This window comes from Heterostelium album (assembly GCF_000004825.1).
Source record: "Heterostelium album PN500 unplaced genomic scaffold PPL_contig8, whole genome shotgun sequence".
NCBI classification, from domain to species: domain Eukaryota; phylum Evosea; class Eumycetozoa; order Acytosteliales; family Acytosteliaceae; genus Heterostelium; species Heterostelium album.
In genome coordinates this window covers 327,777-348,444 of record NW_008805085.1, presented here as the reverse complement: position 1 = coordinate 348,444, position 20,668 = coordinate 327,777, and the positions used below count along the sequence as shown (strand labels likewise).

At 32.1% G+C, this 20,668-nt stretch overlaps 6 protein-coding genes and 1 non-coding gene across 7 annotated transcripts; 4 read left to right on the top strand and 3 right to left on the bottom strand.

The window, feature by feature from the left end:
• Nucleotides 1-320: 320 nt before the first annotated feature.
• Nucleotides 321-2,769, top strand: PPL_03784 (FNIP repeat-containing protein; the record flags this gene model as incomplete). The annotated part of the gene is made up of 5 exons (XM_020574706.1): nucleotides 321-385; nucleotides 774-820; nucleotides 925-1,810; nucleotides 1,886-2,116; nucleotides 2,757-2,769. The coding sequence occupies 5 exons, from the start codon at nucleotides 321-323 to the stop codon at nucleotides 2,767-2,769; spliced, it is 1,242 nt and encodes a 413-aa protein (XP_020435120.1).
• Nucleotides 2,770-2,901: 132 nt separating this feature from the next.
• Nucleotides 2,902-3,570, bottom strand: PPL_03783 (ankyrin repeat domain-containing protein; the record flags this gene model as incomplete). Its single annotated transcript, XM_020574705.1, has 4 exons — nucleotides 2,902-2,946; nucleotides 3,039-3,135; nucleotides 3,364-3,437; nucleotides 3,508-3,570. 4 exons carry the CDS (start codon nucleotides 3,568-3,570, stop codon nucleotides 2,902-2,904), a joined length of 279 nt encoding a protein of 92 aa, XP_020435119.1.
• Nucleotides 3,571-4,127: 557 nt separating this feature from the next.
• On the top strand, nucleotides 4,128-6,085 carry PPL_03782 (elongation of very long chain fatty acids protein; the record flags this gene model as incomplete). The annotated part of the gene is made up of 7 exons (XM_020574704.1): nucleotides 4,128-4,200; nucleotides 4,287-4,549; nucleotides 4,625-4,774; nucleotides 4,799-4,966; nucleotides 5,054-5,227; nucleotides 5,609-5,718; nucleotides 6,076-6,085. 7 exons carry the CDS (start codon nucleotides 4,128-4,130, stop codon nucleotides 6,083-6,085), a joined length of 948 nt encoding a protein of 315 aa, XP_020435118.1.
• A 16-nt stretch (nucleotides 6,086-6,101) lies between these two features.
• Nucleotides 6,102-6,172, top strand: PPL_03781. The gene has a single exon. It is a non-coding gene; the product is annotated as a tRNA-Gly (tRNA).
• Nucleotides 6,173-7,803: 1,631 nt separating this feature from the next.
• Nucleotides 7,804-11,344, bottom strand: PPL_03780 (cysteine proteinase; the record flags this gene model as incomplete). The annotated part of the gene is made up of 4 exons (XM_020574703.1): nucleotides 7,804-7,905; nucleotides 8,363-8,419; nucleotides 9,732-11,040; nucleotides 11,217-11,344. 4 exons carry the CDS (start codon nucleotides 11,342-11,344, stop codon nucleotides 7,804-7,806), a joined length of 1,596 nt encoding a protein of 531 aa, XP_020435117.1.
• Nucleotides 11,345-12,856: 1,512 nt separating this feature from the next.
• PPL_03779 (uncharacterized protein) lies at nucleotides 12,857-13,660 on the bottom strand (the record flags this gene model as incomplete). Its single annotated transcript, XM_020574702.1, has 1 exon — nucleotides 12,857-13,660. The coding sequence occupies one exon, from the start codon at nucleotides 13,658-13,660 to the stop codon at nucleotides 12,857-12,859; it is 804 nt and encodes a 267-aa protein (XP_020435116.1).
• A 512-nt stretch (nucleotides 13,661-14,172) lies between these two features.
• PPL_03778 (uncharacterized protein) lies at nucleotides 14,173-20,600 on the top strand (the record flags this gene model as incomplete). The annotated part of the gene is made up of 10 exons (XM_020574701.1): nucleotides 14,173-16,101; nucleotides 16,180-16,495; nucleotides 17,024-17,044; nucleotides 17,118-17,241; nucleotides 17,303-17,626; nucleotides 17,683-17,748; nucleotides 17,803-17,886; nucleotides 18,078-18,215; nucleotides 18,412-18,758; nucleotides 18,832-20,600. 10 exons carry the CDS (start codon nucleotides 14,173-14,175, stop codon nucleotides 20,598-20,600), a joined length of 5,118 nt encoding a protein of 1,705 aa, XP_020435115.1.
• Between the last annotated feature and the right edge of the window lie 68 nt (nucleotides 20,601-20,668).

Here is a 20,668-nt window from a genome sequence, read left to right as displayed (position 1 = left end):
ATTGAAAAAAGTATTATTTTTTTGGGGGTATTAACACAAATTTAACCACATCAAGATGAAAAATTATCTGTTTTTTTCTTTCTTTTTTTTTTTTCAATCAACAAAAACACCACAAATCAAAAACAAAAAAATGATCATTTAAAATTTACTATTATTTTGTTTTTGTTTAAAATTTTTAAAGTGAATTGACTCTTATTAACTGAAAGAAAGTGTTTCACCTTCAATATGAACTAAAAATACACTCATATTTTAAATCTTTGTAGCAGGTGATTTTTTTTTTCTCATTAACAATTGATAAATTTAATCCAAGTTAATTAAAAATGTATAAATATGGTGTTTTCATATTTTTTTATCTTCCTCTTCTTCACAATGAAGAATTTTCATTGTATTTATGTTACATCATTCGCTCAACCATTTTTTACTATAAAAAATGTTGGGATTAAACCATATCAATATTAATAGTTTTAGTAATTTGGTTTGTCTACCACATATTCTGTTACAAAAGATTTGTGGATATCTTGAGAGTGACCTTGATAGGATATGTCTCTCATTGATTAATAAAAAGTTATTCACTGAAAAAGATAGTTATCTTTTACTTTGCAACTTTAATCATACACCTAAACTATATAATTTAAATTTTCTCAAAGATTTCAACTTACATTCCTTTCACCAACAGATAGTACACGCTAGAGTTCCAAAATCACTAACACATACATCACTCACCAGCTTCAATCCGTTGAAAAGTAATCAACTTTTTGTTATCAAAAAAACAGTAAAGAGTCTCAAATTGATATTTCAAAGTTTGATTATGTTATTTTTAGTAAGTTTCATCCCAAAAAAAATAGCTATTTTAGGAAAAAAAAAGTTTTTTTCTATTGGCAAAATATTAATTTTATTTTAACACAATCTTTTTTTTTATTTTAGACGATACATTAATAAACTCTAAAGCAATAATCACAATCCCAAAAACAATTACAAATCTTTACCTTTGTAGTGGTATTGATATGGAAAAGATTCTGAAAGTATGTAATGATACCACTGTCACGAACCTTGTTTTCTCAACGAATTTCAATTGCCGATTGCCACCAAGTTTAATTCCTTCAAACATTACAAATATAACGTTTGGCGATAAATTTAATTGTAATTTGGAGATTGGTTCATTACCAAAACATCTTGAGCAACTGGTGTTTGGTAGTAGTTTTAACTGTTGGTTGAGTCCCGGTCAACTTCCAGATTCACTTCAATCAATTACATTTGGAGAGAGTTTTACAGTTGGATTTGGTGTCGGTTCACTTCCACTCAACCTTCGAAAGCTAAAAAGTACAATAATGAATTACCACTTTGGCGTAACACCAGACACTCTTCCTCCTAAAATAGAAAAGATTATTGGTTTCGCCGTATTGATTGACGATAAGCTAATGCCTAAAACAATTAAACATATCAGTCTCAGTCCAGTGAAAAACATGAAGAATTGCCACTACACAATACCATTGAACCTAACATCACTTTGCCTGTTCAGATTCGACTTCAAACCTTCGATATTACTGCTGCCTTTGACGCTAAAGAAATTGAACCTTGGGTTCTACGACAAAGAATTGGAACTTGGCTTTATACCAAACTCTGTGAAACGACTCAATCTAGGATACGCATTCAACCAATACCTCTATCCAAAAATACTTCCCAACACAATAAGATGGTTGAAATTTCCAGATACTTATAACATACCTTTCGAGGAAGGTTCGATTCCAGAGGGAGTGACCACTCTGATTCTGAACACCAAAATCTCTCTACAGACAGCACCACTGGCAATGTATGTCATACCACGTTCAGTCAGGTCGATACACCTCAAGAACTACAAACACCGATTCAGCTTCCTACCAAACAGTGTTGAACAACTCACCATTTCACAGAGTGTCACATTGGAGCAATTCAAAACTATTCCAAAAAGCGTTAAAATCATTCACTATCAGAGGAATGATAAAGATGATCAATTTGAGATCAAGAGAATAGATGTTGACGATAGATGGTTAGTCATTCACAAAAAGAACGAATTTGGGGGTTTTATTAAATCGACTGAACAACTCGCAAAAGTTCTTCAATTTAGAGTAACAGTAACGTAACATTTATTTTTTAAAATTTTTTCCTTTTTTTTTAAAAAATTAATTTTCAGCTGAAAAGTTAGAGATTGACGATCTGATAAATAAGAAGATTACAATGTTTTTCGTTCATTGTAGTTTTTAACAAAATGTAAGTGTAAAGATTAAGTAATATGTGTGTAGATAGACAGTGGAACAAGATGTTGTTTTAATCTAAAATGATGAACCAGTTTATTATTAGGCTTTGTTTGGAATCAGTTGAACCCTTTTTCCACTCAAAGCTTCATAAGATTTGAAAGTTCTCTTCTGGAGATGTCTGACTTTAGATTATCATATCATCAATTTGTTTACTATTAATTTGCTTTCCACACACATGTGTAAAATCTAATCTTATTATATTATACTAATCTTATTCTTTAACATAAAACAGTTTTCAACTAGGTATAATTTGATTGCTGTGGTATCCACCTCTTTTTTTTTAAAACAAAACATAAATAAACTATGAAAGTTTCTATTCTATTTTTAATTAAAATATTTTTTATAATCATATTCATTATTTTATTATAACAAACAGTATACTTTTTGTTGTTTTAATATAAACTTTTTAAAGAGAAAATTCTTTATTGTTTGTTTATATATATTTTAATGATTTTATAATAGTAGTACAACATAAAGGAGTTTTATTATGTTAGGTTTTGTTGATTTGGTTTGATTGGTGATCGGCGATTTACATTCGAAGTGCATGGTGTATTTGTTGATGTTTTGTTTGTTATTAATTGATATGAAATATAATAATCGATTATCTCTAGTTCTTTTTGAAATTGTTGATCATATTACTAATAGTGAGACCCTATAAAATTATATAATAAATATTATCATAAAAGAAAGATTATTAGTAAGAATATATGAGAATCAATTAAGTTTAAAAAGTAGATGAATTACCTTTGCAACATCAGCAGCGGTTTCATTATCGGATGAAAGAATAGTTTTATCAGCACCATTTTCCAATAGAATTTGACAGATAGTTGAGTGTCCGAACCTATAATTACAAATAGATTGATTAATGACCTTGTGAACTATAAATCCATACAATAATAGAATATGATCGATCGTCTCTGATTATCATTCCTTTCTTTCTTTCATCCTTTCATCACCACCATTTCGATTCGATTAAAGAGTTGATTCAATATAAATGATCGATTATATTCGAATGGTAGTATGTATGAATGTTTTAATGGATTATAAATAGTTTTAAAATGATTCATACATTGCAGCCATGTGTAATGGAGTGTATCCAACTTTATCTCTGTAGTTCACAACATCTGGACCACCTGCAGCTAACTATTAAGATGACAGTGTTAGCACCTAAAACAAATTAAAATAAGTGCAGTATCTGCAGATTTTTAGGTACCTTTCTAACGTTTTCCTCATCACCAGACTTGGCAGCGTCTCTTAATTTTGGACCATCTGACATCTTTTGTTGTTATTGTGTGTGTTTTAAATTAATAATTATATATGAAAAAATAATGAAAAAAAAGAATAAATTTTCAATATTTTTTTAGTGGCACAACAGAAAAAAATAAAATAAAAAATAATTAAAATGAAATTTCTTTTTTTTAAAAAAAAAACAAAATCAAATTATTTCTTTCTTAAAGATTGAATTTATAAAAGTTATTCAATTATATATTATTTTGAAATCTTTGTTTGAAATAAAGATTTTTTTTTTGAATATTATAATATAATATCGGAATTATTTAAATTCCAAACATAAAATTTTTTGTTGTTTTTTGTTATTGGATCATCAATTTAGATCGAAAAAGGAAAGTTCTGATTTATGTGTCTATAAAAAAAAGATTTTTTTGAAAAAAAAAAATGATCAACTCGTTTTTTTTCATTGTTTATCTTTACCAGGCTTTAAGTTTTTTTTTATGTTTTGTTTTTTTATTTTAATAACAACTCAATCATAATTCTATTCATCATTTCATTAAACTTTATTACCCAATAAAGATTGAATTAGATAGATAGATAAAAATGGCTACAACATATGTCAAGGAATATGTTGACTTTTTAGTTGAAAGATATGATTATTATCTAGCCAGAAGAGGTTTGTAAAAATCATTGGATGATTCAATTTAGAGATAGTATCTAATTTCTAAATATACACTACTATCTCTACTTTTATTTGTTTAGATGAAAGAGTTATGCATTGGCCATTCTTGAATAGACCAAATGAGATGCTCTATCTGATCGCTGCCTATTTGGTGTTTGTGGTCGTCGGTAAAAAGATCATGGCCAACAGAAAACCATTCGATTTGAAAATCCCACTCATTTTACACAATCTCATTCTCCTCCTGATAAGCATTTACATCACAATTGAAACTGCTTATCAAGCATACATCAACGATTACTCTTTGATGTGTAATGCTGTCGATTACTCTGATAAAGGTATTGGTGTAAGTATAGGATCTAGAGATTAGATTAGTTTGGTTTCAACATCATAAGAAGATTACTAATCATTAGAAATTCAGATGGCCAAAGTCTTGTGGTTATTCTTTTTCTCGAAATCAATCGAGATGATGGATACAGTATTTATGATTTTAAGAAAGAAGTTCGATCAAGTATCAGTAGGTAGATTCACAACTCATATCAATCTATACCAAATAACTTTGGTGACTAATGTATTCTATTTCTAATAACAACAGTTCCTTCATGTTTATCACCACTCCTCGATTTTCTTCTTGTGGTGGATCGGTGCAAATTGGACACCAGGTGGTGATGCATATTTCTCTGCAATGATCAACTCGTTCATTCATGTAGTCATGTACGGTTATTATCTATTGGCTGCTTTGAAGATTGATGTTTGGTGGAAGGTATGTTCAACCATTGATTCTAAAAATATATAACTTATCATTGATTTTCTAATATTTCTTTTTTTTTTTAAATTATCATTCTTCTAGCGTTATCTAACACAATTACAATTGATTCAATTTATTATTAATCTATTTTCATCGATCTATGTATTGTATAACGATTGCCCATTCCCACATTGGATGTTCTACGGTATGATCATCTACATGTTCTCAATGTTGTTCCTCTTTGGAGCATTCTATTCCAAGGCATACATTAGAGGTGTAAATAAATCAAATAGAAAGAAAACACAATAAATAAATAAAACATACTTTCTAACTACAACTTGTCACTGAGCAATAAGTGTATTCGTTAATAAATCGTATAAGGATAGCAAGAAGAGAATGAAGTTATAGATCGAATTTTTTTTTGGAAAAATATTGTTATTACTTTTATTCTAAAATAGTGATTCCAATAATAGTTGTAGTTTTGTCATTGATTGTCCATTGTTTAGTGTGATTGATTCACCTCCCAGAATAATCATTGCGAGCTCATAGTAATGTTCGGAATTGGTTAGATCACATTCTATTGATTTCAACTATAGTTGTCTTTTGTCATTGATTGTTTTACGACTTGAAAGTGTCTATGCAATCCTAGAGAAATAGTTAGAATCAGTTGGATCACATTATAATGCTTTCAATTATAGTTGCTGCTCAGTCATTGATTGTCCATCTTTAAGTGTGATTAATTCACCACTTGAAACCAACGTTGCAAGGTTAGAGTAATAGTTGGATTTGGTTGGATCACATTCTATTGCTTTCAACTATAGCTGTTGTTTTGTCATTGACTGTCCATCACTAAGGCTGATTGATTCACCACCTGAAAGTGTGACTCAAAGGTTTTTATATTCACCGGATTTCGATGGATCACATTCTATAGCTTTCAAGTACAGTTGCTCAGTCATTGACTCTCCATTTACAAGTGTGATTTATTCAGCCAATGATCACAAATGTTTGTTGATAATCATAATGCTTAAGTGTCTTTACAAGATGGTTCATTATTTGCCTGAGGACACTCTAGTTTTTGGGTCGAGAAGAGGGGTAAAGGAATTAAGACAATTCAATTAAAAAAGTAATGATTAAAAAAACACATCATCAAGCGTTGTTGGTCTAGTGGCAGAATTCTTGCCTACCAAGCAGGAGACCCGGGTTCGATTCCCGGACAACGCATTTTAAACCAATAAACCCATTAATACCGCATGCGTAACGTGTTGATGATGGATTATCAATGGGTACCTTACTGCTGCTATCGTACATTCGTTATGGCAGGCGCTGTCCTGTGAAATGTTTGGTGATGGTACCCATTACAAGCTGGAAAATACCGTCAAGAGAGCAGTCACCCATTACACCAAATTAATCGATGCCAATTACCACAAGCTTAACTTCACGATCGCTAATTCAATCTCCCAAGGAGTCACTGTCGATTGCTCTGCATTAACGCGTAAATTTAAATCTGATTGGAATCTTAATCCTTCCAACTACGTGCCACCACTTTATACTGTTGTTCATCAACACGCAACTACTGTTAGATCTATTCTATCGTAATACTACTCAACTTATTAATTAATAATTTATAATAATAATAATAATAATAATATTAATAATTATAATAATAATAATAATAATAATAATAACATTTTATTGGCTATATTTCTCACGGCCTGTGTGAGAATGTAAATATAACATAAAACACGAACTAGCAGGTTAATATCAATACCTGCAATTTGTTGATTGATCATGAGTCAACAAATCTTTTTTTGCAAAAAAAAAAAAAAAAAAAAAAAAATCAATGGGTTTCCCGCTAGCCAAAAGGGAAGTTAACTAATTATGATCTGCTCCACAACCATCACACTGATGAACCTTCTTACAATGGAATGTATTTGTAAAATAGTGAACATTAAAACGTATATATAAAACTATTCTCTTTATTTCATACACTTCGGCGACTCGTACGTCTAAAAAAATGATTTAAACCCCTATCTCACACTTTGTTGGCATGATTTTTATAAAAATAATTGAAAATAAAGCGCCTATATATGGTAAAAGTAGGTAGTTACTTTTGAACCCCAGCAAGATTCTCATATTTTCATATTTTATGGTTTTTTTGTGATTTACTAAAACAGTGTTTTACAGTATTGGTAATCGTTTTGATGTGTAGCTGACCAAAAAGCTGATTCAAGGTAGTATTTCATGTAGCTTCCTGTTTGTTGTGGTGCTGTCTTAAAGTCCTGTCGTGCTTTAAGAGTGTTGTTCTGATTGTTGATTGAAAACTCTTCACTCCAATGTTGATTGTTTGGAGGTATCGGTAGCCAACCTATTGGTATCAAATTACAACATAAATAATTAACTAGTTAGTAATGAAATTATTATTATCAGATTACAAGCTTTTGAGCAATGTGATTAGTGCTAGACTTACAGCTGTCTTACGTCATGTCACCAATGATTTCCAGAACAGCTTCATCCTGGCAGACTGATATATAACAATAATATACTCTTGAGGAGATCAATGAAACAGCGGCAACATGGAATCTATCATTATTCTATTCGATTCGACATACTCAAGCGTTCACTCTGTGTCGAATGACTGTATATATTGGAAGCACATGTTTGTTCATGTTGGGAAGTCAAGCAGCTCTATTACCGTACAAACTGGCCAGAGAACTCAGAACTACCGCATCTCAATTGATAATCTATTTGCTACCTTCAAGCTTTGCCACACATCCTGTAGGAACAAACCATGTTTTGAATACTGATATTCATGAGAGAGTCTCTACAAACAGATTGGACCTATGCTGCTAAAATTAATCCATATGTTCACGCTTTCTCAAAGCTTCATCTTTAAAGAGTGCTCTGAATGGTCCTTTTGACATACAATGATCTTTCTTTACAATAAAATTTAAAACCTATAAATAAATAATTAACCAGTGAATGCTAACATCTAAATTTGAAAATGCGTCTATACCTTTTTACCGGCACTGATTCAAACAATATATGTGCTCGCTTATTTGTGATACATATTTAATTTTGTGATGTTGGTTGTACGAAATAGTTTACTTTCAACTTGGTGGAATGGGTGATCCCGGAATCTAGAATTCATTACAATACTTCTGCTACCAACTTAACTGCTATTAGTACAGTGTAGTTCCTCAGACAGCAGTGCCACTTGAAGCCGACATTCTATCGACCACTAACACCATTGGAAAACAATAATGTAGATGATTGCTATTTTGAATATTAATAAACATTAATCAAAAAAAAGATTATATTTTTATCAAAGTTACTTACATTGTTTTTGATGTTGTTGTTGTTTGATTGCTGTGTCGATGATGATAGAATGAAAGAAATATTTTTTTATCCCACTGATGACAATGGTCTATTGATACTATTTGAAGTATAACATGGTTGGATATCTGCTTTCTTTTTAGTTTAAATTTATACTTTTATTTTTTTTATTTTTTGTTACTATTGAATGATTGATAACATCTATACTAATTAAATGAGTATTATGACTTATTGACTTATATAATCAATAAGAATGAAGATATTAACTATGACAAAAATAAATAATAAAATAAAATAAAAAGTGATGGTGATATACAAATTTTATCAAAAATCACAATAAAAAGTTATGGCCAATTTATAATATTTTAATGTGTATGCATGCATTTTAGTTAGTTAGTTCAATTGAAGCATTAACAGTTATTCGACTGTTGTGGATTTGTTGATGAAGATGAGAATGCACTGTAAACTTTTAGCTGTTGATTGATGTCTATTAGTATAATGTGAGTGCATAGATGTTAACTTGAAGGATGTTGATAGCCATGGCGAGATGAACTTCGGATATATTGTCACTCTTGATCTTCTCATCATCGATATATAACCAAGTAGCTTATTCAAATTGAGTTGCAACGGGTGACTTTGTCTGGTAGAATAACTCTTAGAACGTCTTATTGTTAATAGAGTTCTTCTTTCAAGTTTGGTGATTATGAATGTGAATCTATAATACTGGTGTCGCCCGAGCGCATTGATGATATTAAATAGTTGGTATGCATTGTTTTAATATGATAATAATTATGTTGGTATTCCAGAACTAATTATGTCAACGCAGATGTTCCTCTGCTTATGTGCTATTCATTTCCATTCCGTCCGATATTTATTGGGAAGTTAAGCAGGGTTATCCTATCTCTACTTCTCTGTTGGCGCCATAGATTTAAACTTAATTTCTTACAATTGAACAATTGAAACAAGATATTAATACTTTTAATTGGTCATGTTTTTATTTTAACTTTACTGGAAAAGCATTGAAAAAAAAAATAAAAAAATGAAAAACATGGACATAAAAAAATTTTCTCTTGTGCTAAGTGTAAATACAATTGAATAACAGATAATATTGGTTTATTATTTTATTTAAATAATATAATTTAAGCAACTGGATATGAAGCCATAGTCGAGATACTGATGATTAATGAAAAAGATAGTATTAGTAAATGTATACATAAATATTGATTATTGTAAAAAAAAAATAAAAAAAAATAATTAATGAGTGAAAATTGCAAAAAATAAACCAAATTTAAAATATGCTATTTAATTGTTTTAAACTACATATTATAATATAAACAATATTTTTGATTTAAATTTTAACAAACAAATACATTTTCACTCAAAACAGTGTGCATCTCTTCACCTCAAGTATTTTTTTTTTTTTTTTTTTTTACAAATTTTAAAATACATACCCGCAATTGTTGTTTCTATCCTTGGACATGAGGATGTAACCTTGGAGACCCCAGGCTGGACCCCATGAATTCTTAACGATCCAGTAGTTTTCGTTACCAGATGGTGAAGTGGTGGTGGTGGTGGTGCCAGTTGAAGCTGAGGAAGAACCGGAGGCAGATGATGAACCGGAGGCAGATGATGAACCGGAGGCAGATGAGGAAGCAGATGATGAACCGCTACCAGAACCACTACCGCTACCGCTACCAGAACCACTACCGCTACCAGAGGCAGAGGTGGCAGTTGAGTTACCAGAACCTGAAGCAGAGGTACCAGAGGCAGATGAACCGCTACCGCTACCAGAACCACTACCGCTACCGCTACCCGAGGCAGAGGTGGCAGTTGAGTTTCCTGATCCAGATCCAGATCCGGAGGCAGAACCAGAGGCAGATGATGAACCCGATGATGAACCCGAGGCTGAACCGCTACCGCTACCGCTGGCAGAGGTACCAGAAGCAGAGGATGAGGCAGATGAGGTGGCAGAGGTGGCAGAGGCAGATTGGGAACCAGTGGCAGAGGTAGATGAGGTGACAGTACCAGAGGTGGCAGAACCAGTACCAGAGAGGGTGGTGGCAGTGGTGGATGAGGATTGTGGACCAGTACCGTAACCAACAACGAGGACACCGTGATCAAGTTGAGTTTGGGAGCACTTTGGTTCGTAGTAGATACCGTATGAGTACAATTGGAAGGAATTGTGGGAGGCATCGATGGCAACGGAAACTGGGTTAAGGTTGGCAGCAGCCATCAAAGCAGACTCGGATTTAGAGGTGACGTTGACGTATGAGGAGATGGTAGCACCAATGTTGGCTGGGTTGTAACGGCACTTGTTTGGACCAGTGGCGGTGTATGGGTATGAGGCTTCAGTGTCGATACCACCGTTCTTGATGACGTATTCGAAAGCGTTTGGCATGAGACCACCGTTGCAACCTTGGTTACCTTCGGCGACGGAACAATCGATCAAGTTTTGCTCAGAGAGGGCAACCAAATTACCAGTCTGAAGTTCGTGGACACCTTCAATGGAACCGGTGGTAGAGAATGACCAACATGAACCACATTGGGCTTGGTTCTTGATTGGGGTTACGGCACCCTTGGTTCTCCAATCGACGGTAGCGTTCAAAGAGAGTGGGTTGAAAGTACGGTCAAAGTTGGCGTGAGCACGAGCGTTGTACAATGAGGAGGCGTCAATCTTGGTACCCAAGTAGATCTTTTGGTACTCTTCGTTGGAGATATCAGCGAAAATGTTTAATCCGAGGACAGTTGATGAACCCCTAAAAAAAAAAATAATTGCAATATTAATATTTGAAAAAAATTATTATTATGAGGAAATTTGATTATTTTGATTATTTTTTTTCAATTAATCTTTACCTTGGCATTCCATGATTGGACGAAATCCATGTTCTTCTTGAAAATGGTGAAACGTTGGGAGAACTCAGCGGATGAGTACTTAACGTTGTGTTGTTGCATCCAAGCAACAAAAGAGTCTTGGTATTGACGTTCGGTGAAGGCAGCATTGCTGGCAACAGCCAATAAAACAATGCTTGCAACTAAAGCTACAGCACGAATAGAGAACATTTTAGTTATCTGTATCTGTAAAGATGATATATATTAGAATGAATTTAAAAAGATTGTACAATGCTTTTTATATCATACAGTAGCACAGCTGTGAGAGACTTGGTTGGTTTACGAGAGGGATGGGATGGGCTCATACAAGGTAGGATTCATCGTCGTCGGATGAGAAGAAAAAAAATAAAAAAAAAATGAAAAAACTAAATCAAAATCTTGATTTCTTCGCCATTTGCGCTACCAAACTCTCATCAAGTGGGTCTTTTACAGTTGAAAAAAAAATTGCGAAAAAAAAAAGGTTGCCAACAAATCAAAAATTTGAAAAATTACTGAAAAACTACTATCCAACTACTGCCTAAAACTATTCAAAATAGCTGCTATTTTGGATATTTTATGATTTCAAAGCAAAACCACCATTTTAGTTTATCAAGACTTGATTTTTTTTTATTCATTTTCATGTCCAACATGACGAAGGTGGCTCCGAATGAAATTTCTTTTTTTCTTTAGAAATTTTCATTTTTAAATGCCGAAAAATCAAAAGAATTTTTTTTTTGTTGTTTGTTTTTCAAGCTTCATCATATCACTGCAATGTGGCATCAAAAGAAAAAGAAATTGAAAAAGGATTCAGAAAAAAAAAAACAAAAAAAAAAATAATCCTTGACAGATCAAGAATCAGCAAACAACACTTTAGATCCACCTCTTTTTTTTTTTGCTGTTTAATATTGATGTGAATGTTGTTGGATGAATATCAACTAAAAACAACCACAAAATATAAAAAAAAAAAAAAGTACCAAGATTGTATCAGTGTCTTTTGAGTTTTATGATAGGTTCACAACCAAACATTGTTTCTGACGGAGAGAAAAAAAATAGATGGTGTTTTTTATCATAATTAATGTAATTGTTGATGTCAGCTGACCGCAATTTATTTGATATTAATTCAAATCCATTAAAATGATTACCCACAAAAAAACAAAGCAAAAACAATACCCAAATCATAAAATAAATCTCGCAAGAGAAAATATAATCTTAGGCTCAATTGATAAAGGTTAGTGGTGTTTTTTCTCATTACCATCCATTTAAATCAATAAACTAGTTGAAAGAACTTTCCTTTGACAATGTCGAAATTGATTTGCTTTGTAACTTCACAACACGCATTGGAAATTGAAGCAACACCATTTCCTATTTTTAAAAAAAAAGATCTCTCAATTTTAATAAAATCTGCAAATGCCCAAAGATTTATTATAAATAAATATCTCATAAAGGGAATTCAGAAATAAGTATAAAAAAAGTTAAAATAAAAAAAAAAGGAACAATAAACAATAGTAAAAATATATTAATTTATTGTAATTAATTTTTATGAATTCCAAAAGTTTGATGTTATTGGGAATTTTTGTGAATTTTGTCCAAAGAAATTGGCAAAGAATTTTCCAAAGCATAGGCAAAGTAAAATTTGTTATTTGGTTGGTTTGTGTACAGAGAGAGATATAGTGTAATAAATAAATAAACATAAACTAGTTGGTTCTATGGGAATGATGTTAATGTTGATATAAACTGTTGTTGTTGTTGAGTAAGTTTTTGGTTCTTTGGTTTGAAAAGATTGGACGGAATGATATAGTCATTGATATTCTCGTCAGAGTCAAGTGGAAAGGTGCATTCCGTGCAACAATATATCTTTTCTTCAAAATTGATATGGTAGAGTGCCATTGGTATCAAGCATTTCTTGCAGTTCAATACGACAGGTTCTTGATTTGTTAATGTTGTTGATTTTTGTAATCTTTGTTGTTGCTGTTGCTGTTGCTGTGGTGATGGTAAAGAAGATGTTGTACATGCTGATGATTGAAAGTGATGATCGAATGGATTTAAATGTTGATGGTGGTGAAGATGATGATGATGATGATTATTAGGTGAAGATGAATGATTATTTTCACCAAATAGATCACTATGATGGTTTATACTACTACTACTGCTACTATTGGAGAATGAAGCGAAAATATCTTCATCAATCGAGTTTGAATTGGAAGTTGGTAGATGTTGTTGATTATGTTGATGATCTTGTAATATTAATGTTGCATAATCATTGTTAAATAAATCGATTGTATTATTATTACTACTATTATTATTTTGTAATTGTTTTAAATCTTTTAAAAAATCATTACTATTGTTATTGTTATTACTATTATCATCATAATCCATGTTATTATTATTACTATTATTATTTATATTGGTAAGATATTCATTATCTTCAATATTATTTAAATTAAATAGGTATGGATTACTATTATTACTGTTGTTATTATTATTATTATCATCATGTAACAATGGCATATTATGATATAAATATTTATTTTCTTTTTATAATAATAAGATATCAAATTTATCACATAATTGTCAACAAAAAAAAAAAAAAAAGATAATTAAGTTAATATCTTTAAACGAAAAATTTTCAATGGATTTTTAATTTTTAAAAAAAAAACGAATTTCAAAAAAAAAAAGGTCGTTGCAAAATATTTAAATTTTCAAAAGTTTACAGTTTGAAATTCAAATGGCGCGAATCAAATGTGTTGTTCAATAAACAAATATTGAAAATATTGAGTTGAGTTGACATCTGATTACCTAATATTAATCATTATCTAGAAAAAAAAACAACTTAATAATAATAATAATACTAACTTATTTATTTTTATTTTACTATATATTTTTATTTTTAAAAAAAGATTAATTAATTAAATATTTAATTATTACATGTTATTTATTTATATTTAAAAAAAGAAGAATAGTAAATCAGTTAGTTTGTACAAATTAATTATATATATATAGATAGATAGATAGATAGAATAATGGATAGAATATTATTACCAAGTCAAACACCATCGAAATCAGTAAAGTTTTCAAATGTTACAAATGTTCGTTTGATTGAGAATAACAAGGAGAATCAGGTCGATGGATGCAATACCGATCCAAAAGAGTCAATGAAAAACTATGTTCAAAAGGCACTCAATATCGCTATTCCACTCAAGGAGAACAATGCCAATCGTTTAAATCAACAGGCCAATTTGAATGGTGTTGCCGGTTCCAAAGCATCGTGTGAGATCTTTACTGGCGAGGTGACCAAGGAAGAGCTCAACGTCGTAAAGAAGCTCGGTAAGCGTAGAAATACATTGTTCATCCGTGACTCAAACTCGAGTGCCGTCGTCCAAGCCGAGAGAGATAGCCAAATTCGTGACACTGCTGCCTCGATTATAACTGGTGCTGTCAAGGCACGTGCCGCTAGAAATAGATTCATCAAGATGAAGAGTGCTGCCGTTCTCATCCAATCCGTCTACAGATCACATCGTCAACGTTCAGAGTTCCTCACCAAGAGAAGTGCTGCCATCAAGATCCAATCGTTGGTTAGAATGAGAATCCAGAGAAAGTCTTACCTTTCACAGTTACAACAAATCAAACTTGAAAAGGTCAGATTGGAGCAAGAGAGAATTGAAAAGGAGAGATTGGAGCAAGAACGATTAGAACAAGAGAGAATTGAAAAGGAACGACTCGAACAAGAACGATTAGAACAAGAGAGAATTGAAAATGAAAGACTAGAGCAAGAACGTATCGCCGCCGAAAAGTTGGAACAAGAGCGTATCGCTGCAGAGAAGCTGGCTGAAGAAGAACGTATTGCTACCGAGAAGCATGAACAAGAGCGACTTGCTGCCGAGAAACTTGAACAAGAACGTATCGCCGCCGAAAAGTTGGAGCAAGAGCGTATTGCTGCAGAGAAACTCGCCGAAGAAGAACGTATTGCTGCCGAGATGCTTGAACAAGAACGTATCGCTGCCGAAAAGATGGAGCAAGAACGTATTGCTGCAGAGAAACTCGCCGAAGAAGAACGTATTGCTGCCGAGAAACTTGAACAAGAACGTATCGCTGCCGAAAAGTTGGAGGAAGAGCGTATCGCTGCAGAGAAACTCGCCGAAGAACGTATCGCTGCCGAAAAGATGGAGCAAGAGCGTATCGCTGCCGAGAAGCTTGAACAAGAACGTATCGCTGCCGAAAAGTTGGAGCAAGAACGTATCGCTGCAGAGAAACTTGAACAGGAACGTATTGCTGCCGAGAAGCTTGAACAAGAACGTATCGCTGCCGAGAAGCTCGAACAAGAACGTATTGCTGCTGAGCATGCCAGATTAGAGCAAGAACGTATTGTCGCTGAGGAACAAAGATTAGAGAGAGAAAGAGAGGAGATGGAGATACTTGCCGCTGAAGAGAGAGTAGAACAAGAACGTATCGCTGCCGAGAAGCTCGAGCAAGAACGTATCGCTGCTGAGGAACTTGCTGAAAAAGAAAGAAAGGAAAGGGAGAGAGAAGAGATGGAGATCCTCGCTGCCGAACAAGAGAAGGAGAGAGTACTCGAGCAAGAACAATTGGCACAAGAGAGAGAAGAGCAAGAGCGTATCGCTGCCATTGATCAAGAACAACAAGAAAAGATCGACCAATTAGAAAAGTTGAATGACAATGAATTGGTCATTGAGCAACTCGAGTCGGAGCCAGTCATCGTCGCCTCGCCAGCTGCCAAACCAGACCTTAGAAGTAGAATCAATTTGCTCAAGAACAAGGTTGCCTCTGGCGCTGCATCTGGCAAACCAACCATTTCATCGAGATTGATGACACCAACCGCTAGCAGTGAGCTCAAGCAAAAGAGAACCATTGCTGATGCACTCTCATCCTCCACCTCATCCTCCTCAATGCAATCATCCACCTCCACAAAGGTTGTGAATGAACCATCAAAGGTAAATTTATTTAATCATTCAAACAATCAAAAAAAAAAAACAAAACATTTAACACTAATTTAATTATTATTTACTTAGATTTCAAAACCAACTTTATCATCCACTGCCAGTTCAAAGACTCTGGAAGAAAGAAGAAAAGCATTGGCCGAAATGAGAGAAAAGAGAATAGGAGGTGCCACTTCTACAACTACATCTACCGTTTCATCAATCAAACCAACCGCTTCAAGCTCAACATCCATCCCAACTCGTACACCATCTACTTTAACCTCGTCAACAGCATCATCATTATTGAAAAGACCAATCTCATCAGTAAGCAGTACTACCGAATCCAAATCAACCACCAGTGGTTTAAAAGCACCAAGACAGAGTGCCATTCCAAGACCAAGCATTGTCAGTAAGAAATAAGCTTCTTTATTACCAATGAATTGCCAATCACTATATAATTTATATTTATATTTTTATAACCTTTTGCAAACCTGTACAAATCTTAAGATCAAAAAAAAAAAAAAATCAAACGAAAATAATAAATTAATTTACTATTTTTTTCAAAAAATCGATTTGGAACCCAAAAACGAAAGTCTTATTTTTATTTTTTTTTTGCAAATTTGATCAAAATCTATCAAAAAATTCAAGTGGTAAATCACAAAGGAGGCTATTAAATTTCCAAGCTTGAGAAGCAATTTTTATATAAAAACACGAACGGAGGTTTTTTTTTTCTGACCATAATTTTTTGGGTTCCTAAAAAAATAAAAACAATAATATCTAGATTAATAATTGTTCGGTTCTAAACAGTTTGTATCAACAAACAATCTTGCAGAAAAATTATTTGAAGATAGTTTAAATTTTATCTTTAAAATGAAAAATAATATCTATTTTTTATTTGTTTTTTCTATCTTTTTAATTTTAAATATAAAAAATACAGTCGGAATATCTCAAGATGAAAGTAAGTAGAAATATAATTTATTTATTTTTTTATATTTTTTAAATATTAATTTTTATTTATTTATTTTTTCTAGTTTCATCAGTCTTTTGGGTAGTTCAACAATATAGAATAGATTATAATATTAGTGAATTAGCATGTAATACAAATCAACGTGGTGTTTCTTTAACTTGTGATTCGGGTGGTTCCATTTTCGAAATGTATGTAAATTCATATTTAATTGTTTATCGATGAACTAGTATTAAATTTTTTTATATTTAGAACTTTTTATGATGCAGGTGTTAAAGTAGATCATGGTCAACCAAATGCTACAATTAATACTTTAATTTTTCCCAAATTAAAATCATTTTACATGAACCAACAAGTGATCTCTCTTTATGATCCAACTCTAAATTTATTGGATTTTATAAAACCTTCAGGATTTCCATTGCTTCAGTATATCTCACACAGAGATCACAATGCTACAGCTATCCCTCAACACATTTTCCAAATTCAATTTCTTCAACAAATATATCTCTATTCTAGATCTCTAACTGTTTTACCTTCATATGTACTTCATCCATCAAACGGATTAGGTAGTCTAAAGTAAGTAGAAAACAATTTTTACTATTTAAAAATATTAATAGTTATATTTTAAATAGTTTACCAGACAGTCCTATTGTACAATTAGATTACATTCCAAATCAAAACTCACCAATTTATTATTTGTAAGTAGTTGTTATTATATATATTTTATAATATTAATGCCTTTTTATTTTTAGAAATATTGGATTGGGTATGAATGATACTTTTGTTACTTTTAATTCATCTATTATTAGACAAAGTAAAACATTTACATTAACATTGTAAGTTTCAATTTGATTCTATTCATTTTTTCTATTTTATTAATTAAGTATTAAACAAAAAAAAAAAAAGGATTTTAACTCTATATAATAAAAATACAACTATTTATTTGGATACTACCAATTCGAGATCACTGTAAGTATTTATATTTCATTGTTGTTTATATTATATTTTCTAATAATTTTGTTACCAGTCAAGTTTTTAGTAAGATTTCTCTTACAGACATTGCTCCAACTATTATTTTGAGTGGAAAAGGATCCGATTTTGGTATGATTGATACAGGTGGTCCTCTCAACCTTTTACCACATGATCTCTCTATTTACAACTTAACGTAAGTAATTTATGTAATCGATTTTTTTTATCAAAATTTTAATATGTTTTTCTAAAAACTTAGTACTTTTGGAATGAGAAATCAACAACTTGCCCAATTTCCATACAGCATAATCCCCAATAATACATTTACAGTGTATGTAAAACATATTTTTATAAAATTTTAAACAATTACATTAATACTTTTGTTTTTCCAGAACTTATACAAATTCAAATATAACTCAGTTTCCTAATTTTACTATCAAAGGAACTGTTTCTGGACAGATTTCGTATTTAACTCTCTCCGATAATAAACTTTCTGGTGCAGTTCCAAATGAATATTTCCATTCAATATTCAAGTCTGTAAATGTTGGTGATAATATTGGTATTAATTTTTTGCCAAACGATGCATGTGGAATAAGAACTGTCTGGGCAGATGATACATCACTTACAGATCTTCCAGACTGTTTTAAATGTTATTGGGGTTCATCAGGAATATATGAAGCCTCTGATTTTAGAGGTACACCAATTTATAATAGTTTCAACCCATCAACATATAAATGTCGTATGTATATAAAAATGGGAATTTTTTAAAGTATCATTTTAAAATATATTAATTTTTATTTATTTATTTGTAGCTATTACGTATACCAAACACTATCTTTCATATGATGCTGCTACTATTACTATAGTTGGTAACAATCTAGGTTGGGCATATCAAAATGATTTCGACCCAAGACTGAAAGTCTTAGAGTACAACAAGAAATTCCTTTATAATATTGATTTATCCAATAGATCTCCCCATATCGTTCTATCCAACTCCTCAAATGTCGCAATTGATATCACCTGGGAGATTGAGAGTATTATAATTTTAGATTTATCAATATCTCAATATCCAGGTGGTCTTGAAATTTCTACCGAGCTTAATTTGACACTTGGTTTCAATCAGTATTTGAATTTTATGATCGATGGAGTAGAATGCTATCCTATGTTACCTTCATTTATGGCACCACCCACTGGAGTACCTGGTGTTGTTCATTATTCAATAACATGCCCAAATCCAGCGAAAGGTGGTCTAAAGAATGTTTCAATTACAGATCCATACAGCACAGTATATACAACGTATAATCTTGTTTTAGAGTGGCCAGTAGTTACAGCAGCTTCACCTCTAGCTGTGGGTGGTGGTGTCATCACTTTGAGTGGAACGTTCAGTGGTCAAGAAAATACATCCATATCAATTGACGGTAGATTTTGTAACAAGACAATGGATAGTACACATTTTGTAACTTGTTTCATCCAAGGTCCGTTGTTAGTTGGTTACCAATTGTTGAATGTCTCCGACTCTGGATTTTATTTTGTATCGAAATCTATTGTCGTTGTGCTTGGTGACCCTGAAGACAACTTCGAGTACTGTAAGAAAACATATGCCAATTGTACAGGACATGGAGAATGCAATCAAGATGGTAAATGTGTATGCTTTCCTGGTAGTGGTTGGTTCGGTATCAAATGTGATCAACAACTTGCACCTGGACCTACTGTCAACATCAACAACACATCACCATCAGCATCAATTGATTATAAAGGATTCAAGTTTGAATTCTCGATTGTTTCGATTCAAGAGATAGATGAATTGTCAAATGTTGTAAAGGAAATACCGATGACCAGTAATTGGACCATAGATAAAATAACAAACGTCGATGGTCTTTCATCAGTATACTATACTTTTGATAAAAACAATTTGGCAATTCCATATCCTAGCCTTTCAGTTCAATCTGTACTCTATATTACCAATACAACAACTTCGACAGACATTGGATTTGGTGGTGAAACCATTAGCTTGGCACCGAATTCCGTCAAGATCTCAGTCAATGTCACAGGTTGGAGTTACCAAAGTTCACTTTCAACTCTTAGAGTAGTATATCGCTCTCCACTGAGTCTAGAACAATGCACCAACCTACCTATATCTGCTATTCATGATAAAGACAATATGACAATTCAATACATAAGAGTATTGAGTAGTGATGTAGAGTTCTTTGGTAGATTCACAAATATTGCAGTATCCGATGGTAGACCAACTTATTCTTCTGTAGTGCTTCTCAATGAAACCATTGAACCAAACACCGATAAAAGCTATGTTCTGATTGGTATCAATGTACCCAAGTGTATGGAATGTCTTGTAGATCCAGATTTCAGTGCATTGGTAAATGTTGACTATAAAGAAAAGACTTGTGGTAAGAAAGATTCAAACACTTGGAAGATTATCACTGGTGTTGTCGTTGGTGGAGTAGTTTTAATTGCATCGACTGTTGCAGCTGCAGTTTTCTATATTAAAAAGAGAAAATTCAAAAAAGATAGTAAGAAAATGCAAGCTAAATTAAAAAGACATTCATCAGTTAATAATAATTAGAAATATAAATAATAAAAAATATAGAAAAAAATAAGATAATTATATTTATTTTTTAAAAAATGATAGAG